A 20,794-nucleotide genomic window follows, 5' to 3' on the forward strand; every position below is an offset into this window, starting at 1 on the left:
AAATTTTCATCTTGGCTGCTGAAGATTAATGCTAAGTTTATATTAAATGTTTATAGTATTGATTTTAAATATATATATTTTGCAAAACTTTAATACCTTTATATCTTCATTCCAAGTTTCTAATTTTTAATTTTATTGGTTCAAATATTAACATGGAAATATAGCATATATAAGTACTGTGAGTGACATCTCTCAAACAAACAGGAGGATACTTATATAATTAGTCGCTAATGTTGTCATTAAAACTTACAGAAGAATACATTGTTTGCGTGCTTCAAAATCGTTTGGCCCGAATGGCCTCCAGATTTCAGCTGGGTTTTTTTAACAACACACTTGGACAGTATTCTCTTCTAAATGTTTTCTATCCGAGATGAGGAGGATTGAGAATAGCCATTAAGAAAGAGAAATTGGAAACTGTACTGAACGGCAGTGTTAAAACAGATTTTATTTCAGCCTCTTCAGGGTTTGCTACAAAAGTGAAATTGAAGCACAAAGATAGACATAACAATAATGTTGCTGATTAGCGCCCCACACTTCTGAAGTTGAGCAGTACATTCTGAAAGGAAAAAAAACTGCTTCAGTGAACCCAGGGCTGCTTCACTAAGCTTTACACAGTTTTTATAGAGAAAGAGAGATCGACACAAGCCAGTTCCCGACTCCCATGCATCATGATGGCATTGGCCTTGTAGTTCCCATTGGTCAGCCAGTATGGCAGTTCCATAGGGGGAATGTAAAAACTGGTTTCTGGTAGAGAGTAGTCACCCTATAAACCAAAAAGGAAATGTTATTCTGTTAACTGAAGGCCATAAAAGTGAACATTTCCATCTTTCTAATTCAAGGTCCCAGACTGCACTTTTAGATACTTTCTAGACAGCATCAATCACTCTAATACACACAAAAAAGCAAAGATTGCACCAATTACTCATTCTATGGGTCCATGTCCATACTTAACACCGACTACAAAATATTGTCCACGATCCTAGTCACCAGACTGGACAAAGTCACCCTGAGACTAGTCAATGCTGATCAAACGTGTTGGATAATTCTGTTCTTATCCTTTTTAATAACAAATTCAAAAACCTAGCGACAGTAATATGTGTGACAATTAACGCCATTTATTATTGTTTCAAAACAATCATCTTAAGATTACATACAGAGCATTAGACACAATCCCTACATCCAAAAAACTCACGTGTAAAGAACTTTGTGGTAATCGTGAGTGCTGCTTATCCAAGTCTGTTCATGTTACCTCACCATAAAGGTAGTCAAAGTTCCCAAAGAGCTTGGCTTTATACCTGTCATTTATTCTAGTTCATGCATGGTTCAACTTTATTGGGTGTTTTATGATCATTTGATATCCTATTACATTATATTTTGCTTCCTACCTTTGCTCTTCCCAAATTATAGCCTTAGCCTTTGATATCTTGCAATCTCGAGAGTAAAAGGAACCTATTCTCTTATTTATAATACAGTCTTTCTCTTCTCTACACTTCTCTCCTGCTGTGATAAAATGCCTGTCTTTTAAAAGCCTGCGTTTAACCTAACAAGCCTTTTAGCTTCATATTATATCATTAATGCCAACTAGCTTATTTATTTAATAATCTATATATGCCTATCCTTACAGAGTGCAATATCTTCAGCCCTGAAATTCATCCTTCCCTAATGTTATTAGTGTCATTGAGGAGAGAGGATTTGCGAGCACACCATTTAAACCAATTCTGCCGACATCAGTGGATCTGCTTTTGTTCTGTATTGGAATAATGTAAGAACATATCTACAATCTTACAAAATTGGCTGACATAAGAACATAAGAACATAAGAATTAGGAACAGGAGTAGGCCATCTAGCCCCTCGAGCCTGCTCCGCCATTCAAAAAGATCATGGCTGATCTGGCCGTGGACTCAGCTCCACTTACCCGCCCGCTCCCCATAACCCTTAATTCCCTTATTGGTTAAAAATCTATCTATCTGTGATTTGAATACATTCCATGAGCTAGCCTCAACTGCTTCCTTGGGCAGAGAAATCCACAGATTCACAACCCTCTGGGAGAAGAAATTCCTTCTCAACTCGGTTTTAAATTGGCTCCCCCGTATCTTGAGGCTGTGCCCCCTAGTTCTAGTCTCCCCGACCAGTGGAAACAACCTCTCTACCTCTATCTTATCTATCCCTTTCATTATTTTAAATGATTCTATAAGATCACCCCTCATCTTTCTGAGCTCCAACGAGTAAAGGCCCAGTCTACTCAATCTATCATCATAAGGTAACCCCTTCATCTCTGGAATCAGCCTAGTGAATCATCTCTGTACCCCCTCCAAGGCTAGTATATCCTTCCTTAAGTAAGATGACCAAAACTGCATGCAGTACTCCAGGTGCGGCCTCACCAATACCCAGTACAGTTGCAGCAGGACCTCCCTGCTTTTGTACTCCATCCCTCTCGCAATGAAGGCCAACATTCCATTCGCCTTCCTGATTACCTGCTGCACCTGCAAACTAACTTTTTGGGATTCATGCACAAGGACCCCCAGGTCCCTCTGCACCGCAGCATGTTGTAATTTCTCCCCATTCAAATAATATTTCCTTTTACTGTTTTTTTTTCCAAAGTGGATGACCTCACATTTTCCGACATTGTATTCCATCTGCCAAACCTTAGCCCATTCGCTTAACCTATCTAAATCTCTTTGCAGCCTCTCTGTGTCCTCTACACAACCTGCTTTCCCACTAATCTTTGTGTCATCTGCAAATTTTGTTACACTACACTATGTCCCCTCTTCCAGGTCATCTATGTATATTGTAAACAGTTGTGGTCCCAGCACCGATTCCTGTGGCACACCACTAACCACCGATTTCCAACCCGAAAAGGACCCATTTATCCTGACTCTCTGCTTTCTGTTAGCCAGCCAATTCTCTATCCATGCTAATACATTTCCTCTGACTCCGCGTACCTTTATCTTCTGCAGTAACCTTTTGTGTGGCACCTTATCGAATGCCTTTTGGAAATCTAAATACACCACATCCATCGGTACACCTCTATCCAGCATGCTCGTTATATCCTCAAAGAATTCCAGTAAATTAGTTAAACATGATTTCCCCTTCATGAATCCATGCTGCGTCTGCTTGATTGCACTATTCATATCTAGATGTCCCGCTATTTCTTCCTTAATGATAGCTTCAAGCATTTTCCCCACTACAGATGTTAAACTAACCGGCCTATAGTTACCTGCCTTTTGTCTGCCCCCTTTTTTAAACAGAGGCGTTACATTAGCTGCTTTCCAATCCGCTGGTACCACCCCAGAGTCCAGACAGTTTTGGTAGATTATAACAAATGCATCTGCTATAACTTCCGCCATCTCTTTTAATATCCTGGGATGCATTTCATCAGGACCAGGGGACTTGTCTACCTTGAGTCCCATTAGCCTGTCCAGCACTACCCCCTGGTGATAGTGATTGTCTCAAGGTCCTCCCTTCCCACATTCCCGTGACCAGCAATTTTTGGCATGGTTTTTGTGTCTTCCACTGTGAAGACTGAAGCAAAATAATTGTTTAAGGTCTCAGCCATTTCCACATTTCCCATTATTAAATCCCCTTCTCATCTTCTAAGGGACCAACATTTATTTTAGTCACTCTCTTCTGTTTTATATATCGGTAAAAGCTTTTACTATCTGTTTTTATGTTTTGCGCAAGTTTACTTTCGTAATCTATCTTTCCTTTCTTTATTGCTTTCTTAGTCTTTCTTTGCTGTCGTTTAAAATTTTCCCAATCTTCTATTTTCCCACTAACATTGGCCACCTTATACGCGTTGGTTTTTAATTTGATACTCTCCTTTATTTCCTTGGTTATCCACGGCTGGTTAGGCCGCCCTTCTTTTTCACTGGAATATATTTTTGTTGAGCACTATGAAAGAGCTCCTTAAAAGTCCTCCACTGTTCCTCAATTGTGTCACTGTTTAGTCCGTGTTCCCAGTCTACTTTAGCCAACTCTGCCCTCATCCCACTGTAATCCCCTTTGTTTAAGCATAGTACGCTCGTTTGAGACACTACTTCCTCACCCTCAATCTGTATTACAAATTCAACCATACTGTGATCACTCATTCCGAGAGGCTGAAAGATGGCATCTCCGACAGTGCAGCACTTCTGTAGCACTGTACAATTGTCAGCCTTGATACATATAAACAGTTAGGCACACACCCACACACAGACCAAATGTAGATACAGGCAGACATGTGGCCACAGACACATAAACAAATAGGTCAGTTAGTCAGACAGATAATAATAGGAGGTCACTTGGCCCATTGTGCCTGTGCCAACTCTTTTAAAGAGCTATCCAATTAGGCCCACTCTCTTGCTATTTCCCCGTAGCCCTGCATATTAAAACTGGTGACTCACAAACTTCACTAAAGGTTAAAGGTTCATATATTTATTTTTTAATTTTCCTAACGTCATCCTGGCACAAGTATTCAGTGTGATGCCATTATTTGAGCACAGGTAAACAAGACACACAAGTTCTCATTCTAATGCTTGTCATAAAGGGTGGGAGGGTCGTACCGCTTTGAAAGGGCAGTGACAGGGAATTCCATATGTGAACAATGGCTCAGGGCACTCTTGTCCTGGTGGGATCGCCAGGTTAAGCAGTTGACAGACATCATCATACTTGCAACTTCCTATTTGATCAACACAGGGAATCTTTAGCCAATTTCCAGCAACTTCCTTCTTCAATGTTAAGTCAACCTGTATTTGATAAAGAAAATGGTTTACTGCTCAGGATGAGCTGGTCCCTACTATCCCAGGACATCACTCAAATAATCTGACTCAAACTATCAATACAGAGTTATCTGTGGTTCAATGAACCCCCTGCAATTTTATTTGAAAATATTGTGAGTATTTAAGCTAATCATTTAAAACTTTTTTTTTGGCTTCAAGACAAACATTCGCCAACCAAAATTACAGTTCAACAGATTCCTGCATCTCTCATGATCTCTGTACAATAAATTGATTTGTACAAGATTACATTTCAGAACAACACAGCATAATACATTTTGTTTGTGTAAATCTATGGGAAGTGAGGTTCATTCTTTCCAAGTAAATAAAACTCATTGAGCAATTCTGCTTTTTCCACATCTATCAATAGAAAAAATATAGTTGCATTAGCAACTGCTAAGCATGATAGAGTGTGTTTCACATAAGGTATATTGGGCTTACGATAGAGCATGTTCTATATCAGCCCCATGTGACAGATCATGTTCGGCATCAGACATGTGTGACAGCATGTTCAACACTATGCATTATGGAATGTATTTACATTAGATGTTAAGGCAGAGTAATTAATAGTGGTGCAGAAGTAATGATCGTGAGGAAGTGATAAATGACTGTTAAGAGCAGTGATAGAGACGCCATGAAAGAGAAGCAGTGGTGTTATGTATTTAACCCGTTGTAACCTGCATGACACCTGACCACCAGAGGGCCCACCTGTTGGAGTCCCAAGAGATCCCAGCATCCCTTGGGAGCACAGTATATAAGCAGGTCACCCACGAAGTACCGGCACTCTAGAGTCTTATTAAAGGAGCTAAGGTCACACTTGCTCATTGTACACGGTATTCAGTTTTATCCTTTATTATGAGTGTACCAATTGGCGATGAGGTAACAAACAACTGCGTGAAAATGCGAAGAACAGTTGGTATCCTGGAGAAGTTCTCAGAAGGGGATGATTTGGAGGCCTTCGTGGAGAGACTCGACCAATACTTCATGGCCAACGAGCTGGAAGGGGACGAGAACGCTACCAAACGAAAGGTGATCCTCCTAACTGTCTGTGGGGCAACAACCTATGGCCTCATGAAGAATCTCCTGGCAAATGTGCAGGCGAGCTGCAAACCCTGCAAACCACCACGTTGCAGAGGAAGATCGATCCACTGTGGATCAGGTTGAATTGGAGGCTCGTACTGAGGAGGCAGACATGTACGGGGTACACATGTTCGTACGAAATGTCCACCAATAATGCTAAAAGTTGAACTGAACGGTATTCCAGTATCAATGGAACTGGCCACGGGGGCAAGTCAGTCCATAATGAGTAAAAAGGCCTTCGACAGGCTGTGGGGCAAAAAGGCACATAAGCCCAAGCTCAGCCCCATTCACACCAAACTAAGGACTTACATCAAGGAACTAATCCCTGTAATTGGCAGTGCAGAAGTCAAAGTCTCCTATGATGGAGCAGTACACGAACTCCCGCTATGGATTGTACCAGGGGATGGCCCCACATTGTTTGGTAGAAGCTGGCTGGGAAAAATCTGTTGGAACTGGGACGACATCCGAGCGCATTCGTACATCGACGACGCCTCATGTACCCAGGTTCTGAGTAAGTTCCCATGGTTGTTCGAGCCAGGCATTGGAAGTTTCTCTGGGGCGAAAGTGCAAATCGATTTGGTTCCTGGTATACGATCCATCCACCACAAGGTGCAGGCGGTATCGTACATGATGCGTGAAAAAGTAGAAATTGAGCTGGACAGGCTGCAATGTGAAGGCATCATCGCGCCAGTGGAATTCAATGACTGGGCCAGTCCGATTGTCCCGGTACTTAAGGAGGACGGCATGGTTAGAATTTGTGGGGACTATAAAGTAACGATTAACCGTTTTTCGCTGCAGGACCAGTACCCGCTACCCAAGGCAGACGACCTATTTGCGACCCTTGCCGGAGGGAAGACGTTCACCAAGCTGGACCTGACCTCGGCCTACATGACGCAGGAGCTGGAGGAGTCTTCGAAAGACCTCACCTGCATCAACACGTACAAAGGTCTATTTATCTACAACCGGTGCCCGTTCGGGATTCGATCACCCGCGGCTATCTTCCAGCGGAACATGGAAAGCCTGCTAAAGTCGGTTCCTTACACGGTGGTTTTCCAGGACAATATATTGGTTACAGGTCAGGACACCATGGAGCATGTGAAGAATCTGGAAGAGGTTCTTAGTCGGTTGGATCGCGTGGGGCTCAGGTTGAAACGCTCGAAGTGTGTTTTCCCGGCACAGGATGTCGAGTTCTTGGGAAGAAGAATCGCAGCAGACAGCATCAGACCCACTGACGCCAAAACGGAGGCCATCAAGAACGCACCGCGACCACAGAACGTGACGGATCTGCGGTCGTTCCTGGGACTCATTAACTATTTTGGTAATTTCCTACCTGGGTTAAGCACCCTGCTAGAACCCCTACATGTGCTACTGCGCAAGGGAGATGACTGGGTATGAGGGAATTCACAAGAGGCTGCCTTTAAGAAAGCCAGAAATCTGTTGTATTCAAACAAACCGCTTGTCCTGCATAACCCTTGTAAACGATTAGTGCTAGCTTGCGATGCATCATCATACGGGGTCGGGATGTGTGTTAAAACAGGCTAATGAATCGGGGATTTTGCATCCAATCGCTTATGTATCCAGGAGTTTGTCCAAGGCTGAAATGGCCTACAGCATGATTGAAAACGAGGCTCTGGCGTGTGTCTACGGGGTGAAAAAAATGCACCATTACTTATTTAGCCTCAAGTTTGAGCTTGAAACTGACCACATATCGCTATTTTCTGAGAGCAAAGGGATTAATATCAATGCCTCTGCCCGCATCCAAAGATGGGCGCTCACGCTGTCGGCACACAACTATGTAATCCGCCACAGACTGGACACAGAGAACTGCGCAGATGCTCTCAGTCGGCTGCCATTGCCCACCATCAGGGTGGAAATGGCACAGCTAGTGGACTTAGTCATGGTCATGGAGGCATTCGAGAACGAGAAGTCCCCCGTTACGGCGCGCTAGATCAGGAGCTGGACCAGCCAGGATCCTTTACTGTCCTTGGTAAAAAACTGTGTCCTCCATGGGAGCTGGTCCGGTGTCCCAGTGGAGATGCAGGAGGCGATTAAGCCGTTCCACAGACGCAAAGACGAGTTGTCCCTGCAGGCGGACTGTCTATTGTGGGGCAATCACGTGGTCTTGCCCAAGAAAGGCGGAGATACGTTCATATGTGAACTGCACAGTACCCACCCAGGCATCGTAATGATGAAAGCCATAGCCAGATCCCACGTGTGGTGGCCAGGCATCGACTCAGATTTAGAGTCATGCGTGCGCCAGTGCAACACTTGCTCTCAGCTGAGCAATGCATCCAGAGAGGCACCACTAAGTTTGTGGTCGTGGCCCTCCAAACCGTGGTCGAGGATCCACGTAGACTATGCGGGCCCATTTCTAGGCAAAATATTTTTGGTTGTCGTGGACGCTTACTCAAAATGGATTGAATTTGCAATAATGTCTGTAAGCACGTCCACGGCCACTATTGAAAGCTTACGAGTCATGTTTGCCAAGCACGGTTTGCCTGGTGTCCTAGTCAGCGACAATGGGCCGTGTTTCACCAGAGCTGAATTCAAGGAATTCATGACCTGCAACAGGATCAAACATGTCACATCTGCCCTGTTCAAGTCCGCATCCAATGGCCAGGCAGAACTGGCAGTTCAGACCATCAAGCAAAGCTTGAAACGTCTGTCGGAAGGCTCCCTGCAGACCCAGCTGTCCTGAGTCCTGCTCAGCTACCGCACAAGACACCACTCACTCACCGGGGTTCCCCTTGCTGAACTGCTCAGTAAAAGGACACTCAAAACAAGGCTCTCTTTAGTCCACCCTGATCTCCATGATCATGTCGCGGGCAGGCGGCATCAACAAAGCATGTACCATGATCACGCAAATTTGTCACGCGATATTGAGATCAATGATCCCATGTTTGTGCTCAATTATGGACATGGTCCCAAATGGCTCGCTGGCATGGTCACAGCCAAAGAGGGGAGTAGGGTGTTTCAGTTCAAATTGGCCAATGGACAAACGCACAGAAAACATGTGGACCAAATCAAATTGCGGTTCACCAACAGCTACGAACAACCCGAAGAAGACACCACCAACTTTGACCCTCCAACACACACACACAAGTGGCAACTGACATCATGGTTGACCAAGAAGCCAAACTCATCATCCCCAGCAGCCCGGCAAGGCCGGCTGCCCAACAGCCCAGTGAAGAACTGACCAACCCACCCACACCCGCATTTGTACCGAGACAATCGACAAGGGAACGCAAAGCCCCAGATCGTCTCACCTTGTAAATAAGTGTACTGTTGACTTCATGGGGGAGTGATGTTATGTATTTACCCCATTGTAACCTGCATGACACCTGACCACCAGAGGGCCCACCTGTTGGAGTCCCAAGGGATCCCAGCATCGCTTGGGAGCACAGTATTTAAGCAGGCCATCCACGAGGTACCGGCACTCTGGAGTCTTATTAAAGGAGCTAAGGTGACACTTGCTCATTGTACACAGTACTCAGTTTCATCCTTTATTATGAGTGTACCATGAAGGACTAGCTGTGACAAAGAATCATTAAAAGACAAGTGATGACAAAGAAGCAAAGATGGAGAATACTATACGATGAAATATTGGAGATACCTCCAGTGGGGCAACGAGGTTGACTGAGGTCGTGGCCACAGCCCTAGCTTGAAGAGTTCCTGGAATGATAACTGGATCTGGTTGAATGGAAAGATTCTTAATTACGCCAGGATCCTTCCCACCTCCACAGTTGTCCCAGGAAAATGTTCCAACTTTTAAAATCTGTAAAATGTAAAACTAGTCATTGGAAAATGACTAAAACATTTTCGTATCAAAAATAGCATAATGGACAGATAAGAAACCAGGCAGTGAGTCACATAGATAGAAAGTGAGACACAGAAAGGGAAAGAGATTGAAAACCATATTTTCAGTGACGTTCAGGAAAGAGCTTCTGTCAGTTAATAACACTCAAGCTTCTGAGTCAGAAGTTGTGGGTTCAAGCTAGTACATAAGCTAGGCTAATACTTTATTGCAGTACTGAGGGAGCATTGAATTGTTGGAGGGGCCATCCCTCAATCAACAAAATGAAAACCAGATTATTTGGTTGTACAATTCCTGTACATGGGACTGTGCTGTTTGAAAATTGGTTGTTGCATTTACCTACATAATCGCGGTGACTGCACTTAAGAAATAATCCACCAGTTGTAAAATGCTTTGGGATGTGAAGGACATGATATAAATGCAAGATTGCTTTTTCTTTATGAATGCTTAGCATGCTCCTATTACATGCTTCCATGCACTATTTTTGTGCTTGCACCCCATAGACAAAGAAGGTTATCTTCTTAGGCGGTCCCTCATATCGAGTATGACTTGCTTCCACGCCAAAAAGGGATGAGTTCACAGGTGTTTCAATGAAGGACCTAATATTCCAGATCCAGAACTACATGTTGAAGGGTTGAAGATGCCTGTGCATGGATTTTTTTTCACGTGTGGTGACCGTTACACACCAGCCACCACACGGGCTTGACAGAGCTAGGTCTTGATCCAGTGGCAAATATTAACCAAGTCGACCGACTGGAGACCAGATCTGCTGCACAGAACTAGTGCGGACACATATCGCAGTGTGGGCTGACCCGTGCTTCCCCTGGGCCCTCGCCTCTTCTGGGCCCCAAACTCACGCCTCTCCTGGGCCCCGATCACATCACTCTGCAATCACTCACCGTTCATTCGCCCCAACCTCGCCACTATTCTGCTGCTTTCCGCCTCTCCTGCTGTACCTGCCCACGCTCCAATCAGCGATCTGGATTTTGGTGACATCTAATCCAGTCGCCCTCTGCACAGCCGTCACCCTCCCGGACCGGCTTGCGCTGCACCTTGTAGTGGTATGTCACCATACTTGCATTTACATAGCATTTTTCACAACCTCAGTATGTCCCAAAGCACTTTACAACTACTGAAGTGCTTTTGAAGTGTAATCATTGTTGTAATGTAGGAAATGTGGCAGCCAATTTGTGCACATCACGGTTCCACAAACATTAATTTGATAATGACCAGATAATCTGTCTAGGTGATGTTGTTTGAGGGATAAATATTGGCCAGGACACCGGGCAGAGCTCCGCTGCTCTTCAAATAATGCCGTGGGATCTTTTACATCCACCCGAGAGGGCAGACGAGGTCTCGTCATCTGAACGATGGTACCTACGACAGTGCAGCACTCCCTCAGCACTGCACTGGAGTCTCAGCCTAGATTTTGTGATCAAATCTCTGGAGTAGGCCATAGTGTTTTAACGCATCTTTCACATGAACCAGTATTTGACAGCAAGAAAAGCTCATTTTGAAAACATTAGCATTTTGCCCTGAATTTCTGTGTCTGTTATCTTTCCTTCGCTTAAGTGTTTCGAGCACTCTCACCTTCGAGTCAGAAAGTGGTGGTTCAAGCTCCACTCCAGACACTTGAGCATATAATCCAGTCTGATAAGAGAAGGGGAGTTGTCCTGCCCAACATTTATACCCCAATCAACATCATTATATGAATATAAATACCAACAATCCTCCCTTCTTCTTAGGCGGTCCCTCATATCGAGGATGACTTGCTTCCATGCCAAAAAGGAATGAGTTCTCAGGTGTTTCAATGAAGGACCTGATATTCCAGAGCCAGAACTGCATATTGAAGGGTGGAAGATGCCTGTGCGTGGATTTTTTAACGTGTGGTGACCGTTGCACACCAGCCACCACACTGGCTTGACAGAGCTAGGTCTTGGTCCAGTGGCAAGGATTAACCAAGATGACTGGAGACCAGATCTGCTGCAAGGACCTAGTGCGCACACATATCGCAGTGTGGGCTGGCCCGTGCTGCCCCTGGGCCCTCGCCTCTTCTGGGCCCCAAACTCTTGCCTCTCCTGGGCCTCGATCATGTCGCTTCACGATCAATCGCCGCTCCTGCGCCCCAACTTCGCCGCTCCTGCTGTACCTGCCCACGCTCCAATCACCGACCTGGGTTATGGTGATGTCCAATCTAGTCGCCCTCTTCACTGCCGTCGCCCTCCTGCACCAGCTCGCGCTGCTCCCTGCAGTGGTACGTTCCTTTTAAGGCCCGTCCTGCCGCAGATGTTCCTCGCAGGTCGGAGCCGCGCTGGATACAAAAAATGACAGACAGGTAACGACCATATGGTCCATCAAGCCTGTCCCACACAATTTCGATACCTTGTGTATCACAACTTATATATTCCACCCCACCCGAAACCACGTGATCTCCTGGGAGAGGCAAAAAAACAGATAAACAAGCCAATCCAATTTGGGGGAAAAGAATCTGTGAAATTCCTCTACGACCGATCTATATGCTGCCCCTTGGCAACATTGTCCGTAAACACATCATCAATTTCCATGTGTTCGCTGATGACTCCCAGCTCTACCTCAGCACCACTTCTCTCGATCCCTCCACAGTCTCTAAATTGTCAGACTGCTTGTCTGACACCAGTACTGGATGAGCAGAAATTTTCTAAAATTAAATGAAGACCATTGTCTTTGGTCCCTGCCACAAACTGTGTTCACTAGCCACTGACTCAATCCCTCTCCCTAGCATCTGTCTGAGGCTGAACCAGACTGTTCACAACCTAGGTGTCATATTTGACCCTGAAATGAGCTTCCGGCCACGTTTCCGCAGCATAACTAAAGCCACCTTTTTCTGCCTCCATAACATTGCCTGTCTCCGCCCCTGCCTCAGCTCATCTACTGCTGAAACCCTCATTACCTTTGTTAATGTGACTTTGTTATCTCTAAACTTGCCTAATCCAATGCACTCCTGGCTGCCTCCAACATTCTACCCTACGTAAACTTGAGGTGAGCCAAAACTCGGCTGCCCGTGTCCTAACTTGCATCAAGTCCCGCTCACCATCACCCCTGTGCTCGCTGACCTACATTGGCTCCCGGTTAAGCAATGCCTCGATTTCAAAATTCTCATCCTTCTTTATAAATCCATCCATGGTCTCGCCCTTCCCTATCTCTATAATCTCCTTCAGCCTCACAACTACCCAAGATATCTGTGCTCCTCAAATTCTGTCCTCTTGAACATCCCTGATTATAATCGCTCAACCATCGGTGGCTGTGCCTTCAGCTGCCGAGGCCGTAAGCTCTGGAATTCCCTGCCTAAACTTATTTATAGGATGAGACAATCTGGGGCTTTCCACTCCCTGGTCGATCGTCTCGGTACAAATGCAGGTGAGTTGGTTGGGCCTTCGCTGGGATGCTGCGCAGCTGGCCTTGCTGGGCTGCTGGAGATGATGAGTTCAGCTTCGTGGTCAACTGTGATGTCGGTTGCTACTTGTGTGTGTATCGGAGGGTCAAGTTGGTGGTGTCTTCTTCGGGTTGTTCGTAGCTGTTGGTGAACCGCAATTTGATTTGGTCCACATGTTTTCTGTGCGTTTGTCCATTGGCCAATTTGAACTGAAACACCCTACTCCCCTCTTTGGCCATTTGGCCAGCGAGCCATTTGAGACCATGTCCATAATTGAGCATAAACATGGGATCATTGATCTCAATATCGCGTGACAAATTTGCGTGATCATGGTACATGCTTTGTTGATGCCGCCTGCCCGCGACATGATCATGGAGATCAGGGTGGACTAAAGAGAGCCTTGTTTTGAGTGTCCTTTTACTGAGCAGTTCAGCAAGGGGAACCCCGGTGAGCGAGTGGTGTCTTGTGCGGTAGCTGAGCAGGACTCGGGACAGGCGGGTCTGCAGGGAGCCATTCCGACACACATTTCAGGCTTTGATGGTTTGGACTGCCCGTTCTGCCTGGCCGTTGTATGTGGGCTTGAACGGGGCAGATGTGACATGCTTGATCCCATTGCGGGTCATGAATTCCTTGAATTCAGTGCTGGTGAAGCACGGCCCATTGTCGCTGACAAGGACATCAGGCAGGCCGTGCGTGGCAAATATGGCTCATCGGTTTTTGATGATGGTAGTGGACGTGCTTACAGATTAATTTACAGACATTATTACACACTCAATCCATTTTGAATAAGCATTCACAACAACCAAGAACATTTTGGCTAGAAATGGGCCAGCGAAGTCAACGTGGATCCTAGACCACGGTTTGGAGGGCCATGACCACAAACTTAGCGGTGCCTCCCTGAGTGCATTGCTCAGTTGAGAGCAAGTGTTGCATTGGCGTACGCAAGACTCCAAATCTGAGTCGATGCCGGACCACCACACGTGGGATCTGGCTATCGCTTTCATCTTTACTATGCCTGGGTGGGTACTGTGTTCGTCCTGTATAGATGTTTCCCTGCCTTTCTTAGGCAAAACCACGTGATTACCCCACAAAAGAGTCCGCCTATATGGACATTTCGTCTTTGCGCCGCTGGAACGGCTTGATCTCTTCATGCATCTCCGCTGGGACACTGGACCAGCTCCCATGGAGGACACAGTTTTTTACAAGGGATAGTAAAAGATCCTGGCTGGTCCAGGTCCTGATCTGGTGGGCCGTAACAGGTGACTTTTCATTTTCAAATGCATCCATCACCAAGAGTTAGTCTGCGGGCTGTGTCATTTCCACCCCGGTGGTGGGCAATAGAAGCCGACTGAAAGCATCAGCGCAATTCTCTGTGCCTGGCCTGTGGCGAACTATATAGTTATATGCAGACAGCGTGAGCACCCATCTTTGGATGAGAGCAGAGGCATTGGTATTGATACCTTTGCTCTCTGAGAATAGCGATATGAGCGGCTTATGGTCAGTTTTTAAACTCGAACTTAAGACCAAACAGATACTGGTGCATTTTTTTCACCCCGTAAACGTATGCCAGAGCTTCTTTTTCAATCATACTGTAGCCCTTTTGGCCTTGGACAAACTCCTGGAAGCATAAGCGATGTTCCCGATTCATTTGCTTGTTGTAACACACACCCGACCCCGTATGAAGACGCATTGCAAGCTAGCATTAAACGTTTACATGGGTCATACAGAACAAGCAGTTTGTTGAAACATAACAGATTTCTGGCTTTCTCAAAAGTAGTCTCTTGTGATTTCCCCCATACCCAGTCATCTCTCTTGCGTAGCAACATGTGTAGAGATTCTAGCAAAGTGCTTAACCCGAGTAGGAAATTACCAAAGTAATTGAGGAGTCCCAGGAACGATTGCAGCTCCATCATGTTCTGTGGTCTCGGCGCGTTCTTGATGGCCTCCGTGTTGGGTCTGATGCTGTCTGCCACGATTCTTCTCCCTAAGAAGTCGATCTCTGGCGCCAGGAAAACACACTTCGAGCATTTCAACCTGAGCCCCACACGACTTAGAACCTCTTCCAGGTTCTGCAAGTGTTCGATGGTGTCCTGACCTGTGATCAATCTATCGTCCTGGAAAACCACGGTGTGCGGAACCGACTTTAGCAAACTCTCCATGTTCCTTTGAAAAATAGCCGTGGCCAGTCGAATCCCAAATGGGCATCTATTGTAGATGCAGATGCGGCCTTTCGCAGATTCAGCCAACTCCTGCGTCATGTAGGCCGAGGTCAGGTTCAACTTGGTGAATGTCTTCCCTCCTGCCAGCGTCGCAAATAGTCGTCTGCCTTGGGTACTGGTCCTGCTGCGAAAAACGATTAATCATTACCTTATAGTCCCCACAAATTCTGACCATGCCATCGCCCTTGAGAACTAGAACAATCGAACTGGCCCACTCGTTCAACTCAATCGGCGCGATGATTCCCTCTTGTTGCAGCCTGTCCAGCTCGATCTCCACTTTCTCTCGCATCATGTATGGCACCACACATGCCTTGTGGTGGATGGGTCGTGTACCGGGAACCAAGTGGATCTGCACCTTCGTCCCAGAGAAATTTCCGATGCCTGGCTCAAACAAAAACGGGAACTTGCTCAAAACCTGGGCACATGAGGCGACGTCGACGGACGATAGCGCTCGAATGTCATCCCAGTTCCAGCAGATTTTTCCCAGTCAGCTTCTGCCGAACAGTGTGGAGCCATCTCTTGGTACAATCCATAGTGGTAGTTTGTGCACCGCTCCATCATAGGAGACTTTTACTGCTGCACTGTCAATTACAAGGATCAGCTCTTTAGTGTAAGTTCTAAGCTTGGTATGGATAAGGCTCAGCTTGGGCCTTTGTGCCTTGTTGCACCACAGCCTCTCAAAGGACTTTTTGCTCATGATAGACTGACTCGCACCTGTGTCCAATTCCATGGATATTGGAATTCCGTTCAGTTCAACTTTTAATATGATCGGTGTACATTTCATGGTTAAGGTGTGTAGCCTATACATTTCTGCCTCCTCAGTTCGAGTCTCTAGTCCAGTTTTGTCCACCATGGATCGGTCTTCCTTGACAACATGGTGGTTTGCAGGGTTTGCAGCTCGTCTGCACATTCGCTTGAGGTGTCCCATTGTTCCACAGCCTTTGCACGCATAGTGTTTGAAGCGGCATTGATGGGCTCAATGATCACCTCCGCAGCGCCAACAAGGTGTCAATTGCCTTGCATTCACACTTGATGGCGGACTCTGAGTCATCTGAGGTCGTGCAGCTGCAGGCGTGTACGTTCTGCCATATGTATTCCTGCCTGAAAACGACGTTACTTTGTGTACAGTACTTGCCGAAGCATCTTTATGCTGCAAAATTTATTTGGTGTTATCGCTGGTGGACATAAATGCCTGGGCTATCGTTGTGGCTTTGCTCAGGTTCGGTGTTTCAACAGTCAATAGTTTGCGAAGGATAACCTCATGACCAATGCCAAGCATAAAAATGTCTCTTAGCATTTGCTCCAGGAATCCATCGAATTCGCAATGTCCTGCAAGGCGCCTTAGTTCGGCGACGTAGCTTACCACTTCCTGGCCTTCAGGCTGTTGACATGTGTAAAATCGATACCTTGCCATCAGAACGCTCTCCTTCGGATTTAGGTGCTTCCGGACCAGCGTCCACAGTTCTTCATACAATTTGGTTGTTGGTTTCACTGGAGCAAGAAGATTCTTCATGAGGCCATAGGTTGTTGCCCCGCAGACGGTGAGGAGGATCGCCCTTCGTTTGGCAGCGTTCACATTCCCTTCCAGCTCGTTGGCCACGAAGTATTGGTCGAGTCACTCCACGAAGGCTTCCCAATCGTCACCTTCTGAGAATTTCTCCGGGATACCAACAGTTCTCTGCATTTTCGCGTGATGATTCGTTATCTCGTCGCCAGTTGTTATTTCTCAAATAAAGCAATGTGACCGAGTACTGTAGACTTAAGTAAGTGTGACCTTAGTCTCTTTATTCTAACTCCAGAGTGCTTGCACAGCATGGGAGGCCTGCTTATATACAGTGCTCCCAAGGGATGCTGGGATCCCTTGGGACTCCCAACAGATGCGCCCTCTGGTGGCGGTAGAAATGCTGGTTACATGGTGTTGCATACATAACAGAAACCAAACTGCACGCAGTATTCCAGGTGTGGCCTCACCAATAACTTGTATAGCTGTAGCAAGACTTCCCTGCTTTATACTCCATCCCCTTTGCAATAAAGACCAACATATCTTTGGCCTTCCTGATCACTTGCTGTACCTGCATACTCTCCTTTTGTGTTTCTTGCACAAGTACCCCCAGGTCCCGCTGTACTGCGGCACTTGACAATCTTTCTCCATAATTATATAATAATTTGCTCTTTGATTTTTTTTCTGGCAAAGTGCATGACCTCACACTTTCCAACATTATACTCCATCTGCCAAATTTTTGTCCACTCACTTAGCCTGTCTATGTCCTTTTGCAGATTCTTTGTGTGCTCCTCACACATTGCTTTTCCTCCCATCTTTGTATCATCAGCAAACTTGGCTACATTACCTTCAGTCCCTTCTTCCAAGTCGTTAATATAGATTGTAAATAGTTGGGGTCCCAGCACCGATCCCTGCGGCTTCCCACTAGTTACTGGTTGCCAACCAGAGAATGAACCATTTATCCCGACTCTTTGTTTTCTGTTAGTTAGCCAATCCTCTATCCATGCTAATATATTACCCCCAACCCCGTGAACTTTTATCTTGTGCAGTAACCTTTTATGTGGCACCTTGTCAAATACCTTCTGGAAGTCCAAATCCACCAAATCCACTGGTTCTCCTTTATCCATCCTGTTTATTACATCCTCAAAGAACTCCAGCAAATTTGTCAAACATGACTTCCCCTTCATAAATCCATGCTGACTCTGCCTGACCGAATTTTGCTTATCCAAATGTTCTGCTGCTGCTTCTTTAATAATGGACTCCAACATTTTCCCAACCACAGATGTTAGGCTAACTGATCTATATTTTCCTGCTTTTTGTCTGCCTTTTTTAAATAGGGGTGTTAAATTTTCAGTTTTCCAATCTGCTGCGACCTCCCCAGAATTCAGGGAATTTGGTAGGTTAGAACCAATGCATCCACAATCCCTGCCGCTACTTCTCTTAAGACCCTAGGATGCAAGCCATCAGGTCCAGGGGATTTATCTGCCTTTAGTCTCATTATCTTACTGAGTGCCACCTCCTTAGTGATTGTGATTGTGTTAAGTTCCACCCCCCCCCCATAGCCCCTTCACTATCCACTGTTGGAAGATTGTTAGTTTCCTCTACCGTAAAGACTGATACAAAATATTTGTTCAGAGTTTCTATCAGTCATGTTCTCTATTACTAATTCCACGGCCTCATCCTCTAAGGGACCAACATTTACTTTAGCCACCCTTTTCCTTTTTATATACCTATAGAAACTCTTGCGATCTGTTTTTATATTTTGTGCTAGTTTACTTTCACAGTCTATCTTCCCTTTCTTAATCATTTTTTTAGTCGTTCTTTGCTGGCTTTTAAAAGCTTCCCAGTCTTCTGTCCTCCCACTAGTTTTGGCCACTTTGTATGCCCTTGTTTTTAATTGGATACCATCCTTTATTTCTTTAGTTAGCCACGGATGGCTATCTTTTCTCTTACACCCTTTCCCCCTCACTGGAATATATTTTTCTTCAGAGTTGTGAAATATCTCCTTAAATGTACAACACTGTTCATCAACCGTACTACAATTTAATCTATTTTACCAGTCCACTTTACCCAACTCTGCTCTCATACTTTCTTATTTAAGCTTAGTACGCTGGTTAGAGATCCAACTTTCTCATCCTCCATCTGAATTGAAATTCAATCATGCTATGATCACTTATTAATCCTGTCTCATTACACAGGACCAGATCTAAGATAGCCTGCCCCCTGGTTGGTTCCGTTACATACTGCTCAAGGAACCAGTCCCTTATGTACTCTATGAACTCCTCCTCAAGGCTACCCTGACCAATTTGATTTGTCCAATCAATATGGAGGTTAAAATCATCCATGATTATTGCTGTTCCCTTTTTACAAGTCCCCACTATTTCCTGGTTTATGCTCCGACCAACAGAGTTGCTATTGTTAGGGGGCCTATAGACTACGCCCACCAGTGACTTTTTCCCCTAATTGTGAAGTGCCTTGGGACATTTGACTACTGTAAAGGCACTATATAGATACAGTTATTGTTGTTTGAATTTCAGCCAGCAAGAAGAGCAGCAAAAGATAACACACAGATTGATATCAAGAAGAACGACAGCAAGAGGAAGTGATATCATTGGGGAGTTGCCGTGCATGCACATAGTGACAGCATCGGGCGTCGCATTTATCGTCCATCCCCAGTTTTTGTGAAATGGTGGCGATGGGCGTTCGATGGAATTGAAAATCGTGTGGTTTCTGCAACCGGTGGCCAACCCGCAAAACCACTTTTACACATGGGTGGGGCTAGTCGAAATTGTACCCCACGCACTATCTGGTTTTAAAGAGGGAATCCACATTCATTCACACTCCATCGTTAAAAGAATCTGCATTAAAGTAATGCACACGATACTAGGTTTCCATGCCCAATGAAAGAACACTCACCACTCGCCCTGTGTCCGGGCTCCACTCCTGAGACAGGCTCGCCTGCACTGTCCCGAAACAGAGATAAGAAACGAGGAATCTGAGTGGTGACATGCCTCTTTTTTCTCCATTAAACTGCTCACAAGATCAGGGTTTTGCTCAAAATATATTTATATTTTGAAAAGATTCCGTGAATAGCTGAGCTCCGCACTTAGAAATTCTTCTTTGTTTTAACTCATGACCCACCTTCGAACAGCAGTTTGCAAATGCACCCAACTCTGTGTGCTGATGTGGAACTGAAATTCAGGAAGCACACAGTTTGAGTGAAATTTCCGTTGTGTAACTGCTTCACTTCCTTTTTTAACAGAATGCTTCTGCAATGGCGTTATGCTCTTTGCAAGCTGCAAGGTCCTGTAAAGTGTTTGCAAAGTCATTTCATTCATGCGTTTTTATATATGAATCTAAATTAAATAAATATTGTATTATTATTGCAAGATTGTATTCTAAAATCGCAAAGGTTTTTCTTTTTGCTTTTGGCACTCTTAAAATGCCTGTGGCATAAAACGACACCTCACTGTGCTAGTTCTTGGTGGTTTTGAACAGGCGATGCCAATCAAGCTGACGTGGCTGAGAATCTTGGTTCTGCATGTGACTGAAGCCTGTCACTCAACAGCAAATGCTTTTATTTTGTGGCTGATGCCATAAACAAATCGAACCGTAAAATTAGAGCTAGGCTTCTTCAGGGGTGATGTTAGGAAGCACTTCTTCACACAAGTGCAAATCTGGAACGCTCCTTCAAAAAGCTGTTGAATTGGAAAATTCAAACTGAGATGGATTTTTGTTCAGTATTAAGGGATTATAGAGCAAAAACAGGTAAACATAGAAACATAGAAAATAGGTACAGGAGTAGGCCATTCAGCTCTTCGGGCCTGCACCACCATTCAATATGATCATGACTGATCATGCAACTTTAGTACCCCATTCCTGCTTTCTCTCCATACCCTTTGATCCCTTTAGCCGTAAGGGCCATATGCAACTCCCTTTTGAATATATCTAACGAACTGGCATCAACAACTTTTTGTGGTAGAGAATTCCACAGGTTAACAACTCTCTGAGTGA

General features: G+C 45.2%; 1 protein-coding gene across 1 annotated transcript; it reads right to left on the minus strand.

Moving 5' to 3' along the window:
- Positions 1-426: 426 nt before the first annotated feature.
- On the minus strand, positions 427-19,988 carry LOC139262028 (ganglioside GM2 activator-like). Its single transcript, XM_070877190.1, has 4 exons — positions 19,697-19,988; positions 9,448-9,609; positions 4,542-4,724; positions 427-763 (listed from the first exon to the last, which is right to left on the minus strand). Exons 1-4 carry the CDS (start codon positions 19,787-19,789, stop codon positions 608-610), a joined length of 594 nt encoding a protein of 197 aa, XP_070733291.1. The 5' UTR covers positions 19,790-19,988; the 3' UTR covers positions 427-607.
- Between the last annotated feature and the right edge of the window lie 806 nt (positions 19,989-20,794).

Source organism: Pristiophorus japonicus, chromosome 4 (assembly GCF_044704955.1).
Source record: "Pristiophorus japonicus isolate sPriJap1 chromosome 4, sPriJap1.hap1, whole genome shotgun sequence".
Classification (NCBI taxonomy): Eukaryota; Metazoa; Chordata; class Chondrichthyes; family Pristiophoridae; genus Pristiophorus; species Pristiophorus japonicus.